This window comes from Carcharhinus amblyrhynchos, chromosome 25, assembly GCF_965287045.1.
Source record: "Carcharhinus amblyrhynchos chromosome 25, sCarAmb.v2.hapA, whole genome shotgun sequence".
NCBI classification, from domain to species: domain Eukaryota; kingdom Metazoa; phylum Chordata; class Chondrichthyes; order Carcharhiniformes; family Carcharhinidae; genus Carcharhinus; species Carcharhinus amblyrhynchos.
Window position 1 is genome coordinate 4335624 of NC_137348.1, and position 13237 is coordinate 4348860.

At 42.5% G+C, this 13237-nt stretch overlaps 1 protein-coding gene across 2 annotated transcripts in view; it reads right to left on the reverse strand.

The window, feature by feature from the left end:
• The window catches only part of abl1 (abl oncogene 1, non-receptor tyrosine kinase), a 180898-nt gene that overhangs the window by 3228 nt on the left and 164433 nt on the right, over window positions 1-13237 (reverse strand). For both annotated transcript variants that reach the window (XM_080211795.1, XM_080211796.1), the window contains exons 5-10: window positions 7424-7508; window positions 5381-5558; window positions 4066-4250; window positions 3103-3255; window positions 1024-1113; window positions 4-174 (exon numbers count right to left, since the gene is read on the reverse strand). In XM_080211795.1, the coding sequence (XP_080067921.1) occupies window positions 4-174; window positions 1024-1113; window positions 3103-3255; window positions 4066-4250; window positions 5381-5558; window positions 7424-7508 (862 nt within the window). The remainder of the gene's footprint in view (window positions 1-3; window positions 175-1023; window positions 1114-3102; window positions 3256-4065; window positions 4251-5380; window positions 5559-7423; window positions 7509-13237) is intronic.

Consider the following 13237-nt stretch of genomic DNA (forward strand, 5'->3'; position numbering starts at 1 on the left):
TACCATGTTGGCTCAGGACTTTAAATATTGAATGCGATGCCTCCTGGACTTCAACTGGCTCTTTGCTCTCAGTTGTTCTGCGAAGTGTGCGTGTTTTTGTTGGCAGTTCCGGAGCCTGGGGCTTGTTGCTGCCACAGCATTTGCCTCCTTTCTTTCCCAGTTCTTTCTCAACCTCTGTAAGGGAAGCGACAAGGATTAGCAGCTCAACCCTGGATTGTTAAAACAGTGACATTTTTCAACTTCTGCTTACATTGTGATAGGGTTTTCGGATCTAAATAAGCATGGAGATGTTCAGACAACTTGTTCAGTTTCTCAACCAGTTGGACATCCAGAAATGTACCACGGACCAATGAAACAATGTTTAACAATTTACTGATTTACAAAATGTAAAACAGTGCACCATATAATTGCTTACCTGACCTACAAATGTCAAATTTTTCACACACAAACTAATGGAACTTGCTACGCTGACCCAATTCATTAGACACAAAACATTTAGTAGTACAGTGAGCACTTAGTGCTGCAAATCCCGACACGTGCCCAGTCACCGCCAGTGAACCCCGACACGCGCCCAGTCACTGTCAGTGAATCCTGACACACGGCCAATCACTGCCAGTGCATTCTGACACGCACACAATCACCCTCTGCAGATATTGGCATACTCCCGTGACCCTCTGCAAATTTTAACAAACATTTATGTGTGATAAAAATTTGCCTGGAGTACCCTGCAGAAACTGGGACACTGCCACGAAGTACTCTAAATATTGGCACAATTCCAATTGACTCGTCCTCATTATTGAAATTCCGCTCTACAGATTTATGATGCTATCCCATCATTGTAGATAAAGGTGATTTATTAGTAAACAGTATTGAAGTAAAAAGTGCATGGGAGTTTGCAAGCAGAGAGAAATAAAAGGAAGGAGAAATTTTGTTTGAGGCGTGTGCTGCCTTGGAGGCACTGAAACCGGTAAACGCTGCATCCCCTTCGTATAACCCGGTCTGTCCTCCACCACCAGCACTTACCTTCTGATATGCTGGATTCTTGGAACATTGTATCAAAAGCTCGATGGATGTCTGCAAATGATGGTCGGTCCACTGGATTCCACTTCCAACCTAGACAAGAGCATCATGATTAGAAGTTTTTGTTTTAGTAAGGTAAAGCTTTCCCATCCAACATGTCCTCGAATGACTGTTCGTGTGGAGTTTGCACGTTCTCCCCGTGTCTGCGTGAGTTTTCTCCGGGCGCTACGGTTTCCTACCACACTTCAAAGATACACAGGTTAGATGCGTTGGCCATGCTAAATTGCCCCCTGGAATCAAGAAATTAGCAGGGTAAATTTGTGAGATTACAGGGTTAGGGTCTGGGTGGGATTGTTGTTGGTGCAGACCCAATGGGTCAAATGGCCTCTCCCTGCACTGTTATGGTTCTATGATTCTGAAACCTAACCCCCATCTACTGGCATACTGATGAGGAAAGCAAACAAGTTTCCTCTGTTCCTACCGGAGATGAAGCTGAGAGTTAGGCCCTCAGCACCATCTGTCCACAGAGCAGCCAGCTGAAATCAAAGCTCTACATGTAATAGTACCAATATTTTTCTGCCCAGTCTGGCTCTCAGCATTCAAACCATTGTTGATTTCAGTTGTTTAATCGAACGTCTTTATTTAAAGAGAGGTGAAATTGTGGCACTCACCACCACAAGGAATGGATGAGGCACATAGCATGGAAGTATTTTAAGGTGAAGTTAGTTTAGAGCCAGAGGGAGTGAATTTAGAAAATTTATTTTAAATTTAGAACCACCCCAGTGGATCCTGGGACAGTGAATAAATTTGAGGAGGAATCAGATTTTTAACTGGTAATGGTCAAAAGGTTATAGGGAGAAGGCAGGAAAATGGGGATGAGGAGCATATCAGCCTTGATCAAATGGCGCAGTGGATGGATCAAATGGCCTAATTCTGCTCCTTCATCTTATGAACATATGAGAAAGAGTAGAAGGGCCTGTTCACACAGTGAGATAAAGTAGGATAACATAAGCATCAGCACAGACCTGTAGGTTTAAATGGCCTGTGAATTCTCTTCTTACTTAAAACACAATGCAGTTCTTCACATTTTGATACTGCGACCCTATATTTTTTGGTCCTGTGAAGTAGCATGAGAGATGTTACTACATTAAAAGTGCTACATAAATGCAAGCTGTTCCTACTATTATGGGAGTGTGTTCTTAGTGGACTATCTTTAATTAAGACTATCATAAAAAACACAGCAAGTGAGGTGACTCTTCCAAACTGTAAGAGGAGAACTTGTGCACATGGTGCCAGCAAAAGCTGCAATTCATTTTTCAGTCTGGAGAATAATCAGATGGTTTTATAATGAAAGAAAAATTAAATGCTAGAAAACTACAATGGAAATGTAAACATGCAGTTTTCTAGACATTTATACTTCTTGTATGAATTATAGGCATAGAAGAAAATGGAAATCTTGGTCGATTGTCTCTTGGAGAGCTGTGGTAAGAATGCTTCCGTATAATAAGTGTGTGGACTGAGTATTATTGGTTGGGCTGCTAATGAAGAGGCCACATCACTTCAGCATCTTCTGTGGCTCAAGGATAGAACGGCAGCATGAGAGGTAAACATAGAATCCCTACACAATGTAGAGGGAGGCCCTTTGACCCATCTGATTTGCACCGACTCTCCGACAAAGCATCTTACTTAGGCCCTACCTCCAGCCCTATCCTCGGAACCGCATGCATATACCTTGTTAATCCCCCTAACCTATACATCCTGGGACACTGAGGGGCAATTTAGCATGGCCAATCTTCCCAACCTGCATATTTTTGTACTAAGGGGAAACTGGAGCACCCGGAGGAAACCCACAGACACCGGAGAGAATGTCCAAACCCCAGACAGACAGTAACCCAAGGCTGGAATTGAACCCAGATCCCTGGTGCAGTGAGGCAGCAGTGCTAAACACTGTGCCACTTAACATAGGCAGTTATCAAAAAATATGAACACAGGAATTTACAACAGAAAAGCTGACCAGGTAATCTACACTTTTATATGATGCGCAATCTAAATTTGTCAGGAATTAAGTCCATGTGTACTCACATGCTCGCATCAACTCGTAGACTTTCTCTGGACAACCCTCAGGCCGCTCCATCCTGTAATCTTTTTCCAACAGGTCATAAACTTGTGAAAGGTCAATACCAGGATAAGGGGACATGCCATAAGTCGCAATCTCCCACAGGAGGACACCAAAGGCTAGAGGAAAGTAACATAGTTATATGTATCTGAACTAATATAATACACATAAAGAGATCATTTTCTTTGCAGCAATTTCCTAACTTGAGCAGTTGCAGTATAACGACAGACCTTTAATTACCTCATGAGGTACACTGGTCTCCTTCATAGAGCAATGAGAGTAAGAAATGGTCACATCACTGAAGATGCTCAAGATAAACAATGGCAGAACGAGACAATTCCACATTTGTAATGTTTAGGACCCCTTAAATGAGTGGTAGGTCAATATTGATATTGTTTAATACCATCCCTACTCTTTCTATTCACTCAACAATGAGCCCTGACAACGCATCCATAAGGTGATAGGAGTGGGGGACGGGGGAAGTTAATGGGATAAACACACAAAGTTGAATGGGCAATGGGGACTAGCTGGGTGGGCACGATTGTTGGCATGGACCAGCTGAGCTGAAGGGCCTGTTTCCGTCTTGTATTGCTCTATGACTCCAGTGGAACTAACTGCTGGAAATGCAGCTTCCTGACATTACTAACATAAACAACCCACCCACAGGCAGCAACCATAATCAACTGCAACTCAACTAGAACTGCAAAACACAAGACAAATAAGTGGGAGGAGGATGTAGGGGAGATGGGGTAAAAGGCGCAAGCTCATTGTTTTTGCTTTAACAGAACGCTGTTTCTTTAACCAAGGTTAATTATTCCAGATGGTTCCTCCAATCCCCCTCCCCCCACCCCACCCATACACACTTACATTCCATGCAAGAATTTTAACAATACATATTATGAATATTCAGCAGCAGTTTATGTACTTACCCCACACATCGGATTTGATTGAGAATTTGTTGTAGGCCAGACTCTCTGGAGCTGTCCATTTAATTGGAAATTTTGCCCCAGCATGGGCTGTGTATGTGTCTCCTGTCATCAACCTACTTAACCCAAAATCAGCCACTTTAACCAAGTGATTCTCCCCTACCAGGCAGTTCCTAGCGGCAAGGTCCCTGGGAGAAAGTACAAAGAACACGAGAGAAAATTACAAGAGACAATCAGATGCTAGAAAAGATACAGGGTGAATTAGATTGCTGGGAAACTACATTTGCCTGTGAAGAATGCACAAATGATTTGGATGGCACAGTGGTTAGCACTGCTGCCTCACAGCGCCAGGGACCCAGATTCAATGCTGGCCCTGTGTGAAAGGACTGTGTGGAGTTTGCACATTCTCCCCATGTCTGTGGGGATTTCCTCTGGGTGTTCCAGTTTCCTCCCACACTTCAAAGATGTGCAGGTTAGGTGGATTGGCTATGCTAAATTGCCCCTTAATGTCCCAAGATATATATAGGTTAGGGGGATTAGTGGGGTAAAATACATGGGGTCACAGGGATAGGGCTCGGGCAAGAGTCGGCACAGACCTGATGGGCTGAATGGCCCCCCTCTGCATTGTAGAGATTCTATGACTCCCAAACTCCAAAGGTGTGGGTTAGGCTGATTGGCCATGCTAAATTGTCCCTTAGTGTCAAGGGGATTAAGTAGTGTAAATATATGAGGTTACTGGGGTAGGGTCTGGGTGGGATTGTTGTCGGTGCTGCTTGATGGGCTGAATGACCTCCTTCTGCACTGCAGAGATTCTATGATTTGCAAATAACTAGCTTGTCCAGATTAAAAAACAGAGACTCAGCACTTTTAACTCACAGCTATTAATTCCCTCTCCTCAGACAGATGTAGCTGTAGAAAGTAAATCATGCTCTAATGACTAGTACACACAGCAATTGTCCAATTAATGATCTTGCTTTCAGAAATCATTCTGTAAGTGGATTTTTCAGTGCCTTGAAAATAATTGACTTTCACTGCTCTGTGAACATGTTATTGCAGCAAGTGAGCAGTGAACTCAGTTATACAGCGTTCAGGCTGTTCCTGCATGAGCAAAGAGCTTAAACATGTCCAGTGTTATTTTAAAGACTGCAGATACCTGGTTAGAATAGGGACAGCTGGGTAACTTTAATGCTGCGTTCTATTCAACAAGGAGCCAGAGTTTAAAAATAAATTTTAAACGTGACAATTTGCTGCAGCGAATCTCAATCCTACTTGGTGAAATTAACTACAGCCTAATAGATTGAGCACAAGGACAACGTACCTGTGAATGAAATTCTTCTTCTCCAAATATTCCATCGCAGAGGAGATCTGAGTTGCCATGTATAGCAGCACAACAGCATTCACCTCCTCCTTGTTGCAGTCACGCAGGTAATCCAGAAGGTTACCGTGAGTCATAAACTCTGTGATGATATAAAACGGAGGCTCCCGGGTACATACACCTTCAGGGAGAAATGGCACAAGGGGTTTACTGTAAATGTGTTATTAACATTTGACACAGTGTTCATTTTCAACAGGTGAGTGAATCACTTGTGCACAGAAACTAAATCCAAAGAAACATTTTCACATTATGTTGTCCGACAGAATCTATGTTTCCCAACATTCAATGGGACTCATTATTCTGACATTTGAAAGGTGACTTTCCAGTCATAACATTGCAAAGTTTTGAAGGGAAGACTACTGTTCTGCATAACCCAGTCTCCACTGGGTTGCGATTTTAAAATAAGGAATTCTGTATCCACTTTTCTAACAGGAATGCACTGTTTTATTAAAAGTCTGCAGTTGGTTTCTGTTACCTCTTAGTTACAAACATGCAGAAAATGACTAGCAGGAAAAGATCAGCTGATCCATCAAGTTGTTGGTCATCTGTCCATCAATTCTCTCTCATTCTTGCGAAAAAAAACTAATGGACTTTGTGCCCTTAATTTTGAAACAAGTCTCCGAGTTCACAAATCCAAGCGCCCACCAGCAAACTTTCCTGAATTTATTTTCCCCACATCATTGAAAATTTGAGATTCTATCAAGTCCCAACAAGAACTTGCAGTGATACAGCACGTTTAGCACAGTAAAACATCTCAAACTGCTTCCTCACTTTCTCTTTTTAAGTTATTTCTTAAAACCTAATTCTCTGACCAAGGATTTGCTCAGCTGCCCTAATATTTCATTATGCTGCACAATGTCAAACTTTATTCGGTAATGTTTCTGCCCTGGAACATCTTACAAAGTTAAAGCTGCTATATAACTACAAGCTATTGTGATTAAACACAATCTGACACCATGCCACCAAATTCCCCTCAACTTGCTTATCTGAAGACTAAAGAACATGACCCTCTAACTTCAGCCATCAGTTCTACAGTCTCCCCTTGAACTCCCTGTGATAACTCTGTACCCTTTGTATAAGAGCCCAGAATTAAGGGCTATTCACAAAAATGGTTCGATCTGTATTTCTTAGAGACCTTAGAACCATTGGGCAGCCTGGCCCGTTCCTTTTCTGTTAACATAGCGTAAAAACTTCAAAAGGCTAAATGTTTCTTGTCAAAGAGTTCTTTTATGTCCCTAATTGTAGTTAACTGTAGTAAAATAAGAACCTAAGCGGAACCTTCCACACACCTGATGAAGGAACAGTGTGGCCAAAAGCTTGTGGGATTACTATCAAATAAACTGGTTGGACTTTAACTTGGTGTTGTGAGACTTCTTAGCGTGTTTACCTCAGTCCAACGCCGGCATCTCTACATCATTACAAGGATGACTCCAGAACTGAGAGATTATGTAAATCAGGAAGGATGAAGGGGTTGACGTATGAGGAGAGATTAAACATTTTGGGCTTGTACTTGCTGGAGTTTAGAAGGATGAGAGGGAATCTGAACATGATATATAAAATTTTAAAAGGGATTGATAGAGTAAACATAGACCAAATGTCTCCCCTCATGAAGCAATCTAGAGCAAGAGGTCGCAGGTATAGATTGAGAGGCGATAGATTTAAAACTGCAATGAGGAAGAATTACTTCTCGCAGAGGGTGGTGAATTTGTGGAACTCGCTGCCCTATAGTGCGGTAGAGTCTGAATCGTTGAATGGTTTCAAGGAGGAGATAGATACACTTCTAATTAAAAAAGGGATAAAGGGAGATGGGGAGCAGGTGGGGAGGTGGATTTGAGGCCAGGAAGAGATCAGCCATGATCTGATTGAATGGTGGAGCAGGCTTCAAGGGCTGAATTTGTCTACTTCTGCTCCTAATTCCTAAGTGCCTATGTTCGTACTCAAACACTGGCGCTAGTGTAAAAGATTACCTCACCTGTAAAGACTTACCTAGCAGCTGTACCAGATTGGGATGCTTAATTTCCTTCATAACTGCGGCCTCTTTCAAGAATTCTTCCACTTCCATAGTATCTTCCTGCAGAAAGAGAACAGCTCTGCATTAAGCGTGGATGAGCAAAGAGGGCAGGGATGCTGATACCGTACACACAAGAACCAGGCAGCTTGATATATCAGCTACTAATCTTCACTGTTGTGCTGTGGCAAAAGACTGTGGCAGGACTGGCCTCAATCTCAACTCATCCTGGTCATTCACACAGTTCTGTAACTGAAACGTCACTGCCCTTTCCATTTAAGGAACGTACTCTACCTTATGCAGACATTTGTTCACAGGGCTCATGTACTAAGATATTATATGTAACAAATGTACACAAAGTTACAGTCAAATGTGGAATAATGGATGGCGACAATCAAGTTACAATTTCATAATTAAGTGCAACATATAATACTTCAACATTACACCTACGGGACATGGCTGAAATTCAAGTTCTGCTTAATATTCTCTACAGCAAAAGAATTACGCAGGAGATGAGAAATGTTTTTATGCAGCAAATTGTTGGGATCTGGAACACACTGCCTGAAAGAGCGGTGGAAACAGCTTCAAGAGTAACTTTCAAAAGGAAATTGGATAAATACTTAAAAGGAAATATTTACAAGGCTAAAATACATGGGGCTGGACCACTGAATGAGTCTTTCAAAGAGCTAGCTGGTGTAGGTACAATGGGCTGAACGTCAATCGATGATTTTATGAAGAGGCTCAAATTTATAAAGCACCTCATCCTGTACAGAGATTTCTCAAACTGCCACCTGAAATGAGTTACGTTGAAACAGCAGCCTTTTTCTTGTTTTTATTCCAATTCAATCAAATCAAGTCCAATTCAGAGCCTCAACAAGTTGAGGCATTCCCGATCCAAGCTGACAAGACAGGGCTCTCACCTCCTGTCTTGAGCTTGATCTATATGATCCAAGCTGATTGGAGCAGGCATAGCTCCTCCTCCAAGGCTTGATCTCATTTGCATCTTAGCCAAAAGGCCGAGATGCCACATTTTAAAAACTGCTTCAAATGAAGCTAAAATGTAACCTAATGACTTCAGCCAAGCACAGCATGTCAATACTACACTTGATCATAGCCAAAAGACCAAGAGCAACTAATTAAATTTCCCTCATTTTCATTCAAGTTCTCGACTTCTGTTGACTATCTGGGCACTTCTTTCAATCTTACCCCATTACCATCACTTCCTTGAGTGCAGCACTTTATTGTGCAGCCTATCAAACAAACTATTTGACCTATCTATATTGCAATCATTTCGTAAAAATTCCATATTTGAGCACTGAGTTGAAAGAAGCCCTTAAATTGCTGAGCAAAGTGGAAACTTTGTGTGGTTAGTAAGATGAACTGTGGGTAGATGGTGCTGTCATGTGGTAATGTTTACTTGTTTTGGGATGTGGGTGATACTGGCATTTATTGAGCATCCTTAGTGGCTTGGAAAACATTAAGAACTGACCACGTAGTGTGGAACTGGTACCACACACCAGCTAGAGGAAGCGGCACATATGTCAATTGGATGATTTAGTGCTAGCCCAGAAAACTACTATATTTATTTTGAGTTCAACTTCACAAATTGCTCTGCAGCGTTTGAACACAGGAATTGTTTAAAGATCACAAGTAGGCCTACAGTAACACTGCAATGAAGTTATTGTGAAAATTCCCTATTCGCCACATTCTGGTGTCTGTTCAGATACATAAGAACATAAGAAATAGGAGCAGGAGTAGGCCATCTAGCCCTTCGAACCTGCCCCGCCATTCAATAAGATCATGGCTGATCTATCGTGGCTCAGTTCCACTTTCCCGCCCTCTCCCCATAACCCTTAATCCCCTCGCTTATCAAAAACCCATCAACCCGCGTCTTAAAAATATTTAGCGAGGCAGCCTCCACCACTTCAACGGGCAGAGAATTCCAGAGACACAGAGAGAATTTAGCATGGCCAATGTAATTCCTGTGGGAGGAAATCAGAGCACCTGGAGGAAACTCATGCATGCATGGGGAGAACGTTCAGACTCTGCATAGACAATGACCCAAGCTGGGAATTGAGCCTGGGTCCCTGGCGCTGAGAAACAGTGGTGTTAATCACTGTGCCGCGAGTCAGGTACAATGACTACTAGGCTAAAGTACATGGTAATGTTTTATCAATGCTATTGTCATGCCAACATCCATTAAAATCACTGTCCACAAGACTCTGTTGCCTATGACATTCTATCAGTCAATACACTAGGACATTGATTGACAGTGTCACTGATGGCCCTGGAGACAAATGCTTTGAAATTATACACACACATCAGATGTAATTCATGGAAAACACAGCAGGAACCACTGGAGTCAAGAGCTGTTAACGCAGCAGCTCTACAGGAAACAGAACTGGTTGCACTCTCCCCCACTATCCAGGCCTGCTTTTGATTCAATTCCCTCTACGCTGGAATAACTAAATTCTACATTTTAAAGAAATGTGCAGGAACAAGAGCATCTAGTTCACAGCTGGGTTACATTCGGAGTTTGCAATAACTAATCCATAAATCTGATGGGTGCAACTCCAAGGATTCAGTTCATTTAGAACAAAGAAAATTACAGCACAGGAACAGGTCCTTCAGCCTTCCAAGCCTGCACGGACCATGCTGCCTGGTAAAAGTAAAATCCCTTACCTTTCCGGGCTTCATATTCCTCTATTCCTATCCTATTCATGTATTTGTCAAGACGCCCCTTAAAAGTCACTATATATCTGCTTCCACTACCTCCCCCGGCAGTGAGTTTCAGGCATCTGCCACCCTTTGTATAAAAAAAAACTGTAAGAAGTCTCACAACACCAGGTTAAAGTCCAACCAATTTATTTGATAGTAAACTCACAAGCTTTCGGGGTTTGCCCCTTCATTAGGTGAACCCCAAAAGCTTGTGCGTTTACAATCAAATAAATTGGTTGGACTGTAACCTGGTGTTGTGAGACTTCTTACTGTGTTTACCCCAGTCCAACGCCGGCATCTCCACATCATTAAAAAAAACTTGCAGGCTTGGAACCACAGAATTGGCCAGTAGCCATTGTATCTGTGCGGGCTCTTCGCTACAGCAACACAAAACTAATCTCATGACCAAGCTTTTTCCTGTTGCGTCCTCTGCTTTTAATGTTTAACTACTTTGTCCTTGAAGGATACAATGGTCTCTCAAAGGCTAATTTGTTCTGGTGCCTGTTGCAAGATGGGAAACTGTGACAATTTTAGATAGAAAAGATTTCCAGTATTCTACCTGCTTATACAGGGTTATGGCAAAATTCTGATTTGAAAATAGCACGCGCGATGAGCTTCCTCGAGAGGACACCCCTTTATATTGACACTGCACTGACCCAGTTATCATTGCTGATTAGGGTCTGACCTGTCACACGAGTGAAGGATAGCAAAACTCTTCAGAGCACTGAGTGTCCCAACCTCACTTTGCATTTGGTTCAGGCCTGAGTCACAGAGGTTTACAGCAATGAAATAGGCCCTTCAGCCCAACATGTCCACGCTGCCCTCTTTTTAAAAAAATTTCTTAAGCTAGTCCCAATTGCCCACATTTGGCCCATATCCCTCTATACCCATCTTACCCATGTAACTGTCTAAGCGCTTTTTAAAAGATAAAATTGTAGCCGCCTCTACTACCACCATTGGCAGCTTGTTCCAGCTACTACAAGTCATGCTGCAAAGGTTTAATTCCTGATGCCCATGACAAATTTCTAAATACACCCTAACTGAAAAATGGGAAATTTAATAAAAGGCTACAACAGAGACATTGTCCAGTTCACCGTACACTGTCCAACTATCTCTCCACTGATGTTCACTTCCAGGAAAATAGCATTACAAACGCTTTCTTCTCATCTTGAAAACAATTAAAGCACACAGATAAGATTGTGAAAATAGAAAGCATAAACCTGCTTTCCTATAGCGCCTTTCACATCCTCAAGATTTCCCAAAGCACTGCAGGGCCAATGAAGTAAGTCTCCAAAGTGCAGTCACTGTTGCTTTGCCAGCAGACATGCAGACAATTTGTCAACGGTCCGGTTTCACAAACAGCGGTTAAATACATGACCAGATATGGGAGAAAAGGAGGATAGTGGCACAAAGTGAACTGCTTTTTCAGAGGGCTAGCACCTGGATACGATGGCCCAAAGATTCTCCTTTTGTGCTGTATTCTAGGATTCTATTATTGACTGCAGACCCCACTAAGGGAGGAAAGTTGGCTGGAAGACTAGGTGAACTCCTCTGCTCTTTGTTGGTAGCTCCAGGGCCTCCCTTCTGTCCATCTCAATAGGCAGATAGGGTCACCGTTTATCACAGAATTATAGACTTTTGCAGCAGAGGAGGCCATTCAGCCCACTGTACCGGTGCTAACTTTTCAGTTGAGCTTCACTCCCTGGGTCTTTTCACACAGCCATGCAAATCTTTCCATGTCTTATTCAAAAGACAGCATCAGTGAAATGTCAGGCTAGATTACACACACAAGCTGTGGAGAGGTCTTTGAATCAATAATATTCTGACTATGCAATCAACTTGTCATCACCAAGCCCAAGCTTAACGTAACTGATCTATACTATGTGGAACAATGCTTTGTTATCTAGATTTGGACCCTTCTGTATACTTACTCAGCTCCCCATAGTTCAATGCCAACAGACGCTGCAACAATGTTGTGACTTCTTTATTACCCACTTTCAGAACAGGTGACTGGTGGCAACTGAGTTCATCTATGTTATGCTGTAACAATTCTCCAATGCTAATGTTGATCTTGCCAGCAAATGAGCAAGTTGTTAGGGAGTCTCTTGGGTGTTAAATTTCATTGTGGTAGGGTGCGTAACATCCATAGGATCCTTACAGTGTAGAAAGTAGCCATCCATGCCATCGAATCTGCATCGATCTCCGAAAGGGCTTCCCACCCAGCTCTCCCCTCCACCCTATCCCTATGACCCTGTGCATTTATCATGGCTAATCTACCTAACCTACACACTTTTGGGTGGAAACAAGGAAACCCAGCAGAACTGCAAACTTCACACAGTCACCCAAGGCTGGAATTGAACCAGGGTCCCTGGTGCTCTGAGGCAGCAGTGTTAACCACTGTGTCATACCCTACACATCACTAACTCCATTCCAGAATGGGCCTTAAAAGTGAATGACACTTGGTAGTAGACACATGAGAAGCATCTGCTCAAAATCATCGCCAACTTCCTTCTCATTTGCAACTTAGGGCTGTGAAGCTCCTTGGGGTGTTTTATAATGTTAAATGCACTATACAAATGTAAGTACTTGTTATGCTTGTTCAAGAAGAGATAACTCGTAATTTTAAGCGGATAGGTTCAATATGGCATCATAGAGGTTTACAGCATGGAAGCAGGCCCTTTGGCCCAACTTGTCCATGCAGCCCAGTTTTTACCACTAACCTAGACCCAACTGCCCACATTTGGCCCATATCCCTTCATACCCATATAACTATCTAAATGCTTTTAAAAGACAAAATTATACCCACCTCTACTATTACCTCTGGCAGCTTGTTCCAGATACTCATCATCCTCTGTGAAAAAACTGCCTTTTTGTATTTCTCCCCTCTTACCTTAAACCTATGCCCTCTAGTTTTAGACTCCCCTACCTTTGGGGAAAGATATTGACCATCTAGCTGATGATCTTGTGCCCCTCATTATTTTACAGACCTCTAAGATCACCCCTAAGACTCCTATGCTCCAGGGAAGAAAAGTCTAGTCTACGCAGTCTCTTCTTATAACTCAAGCCATCAAGTC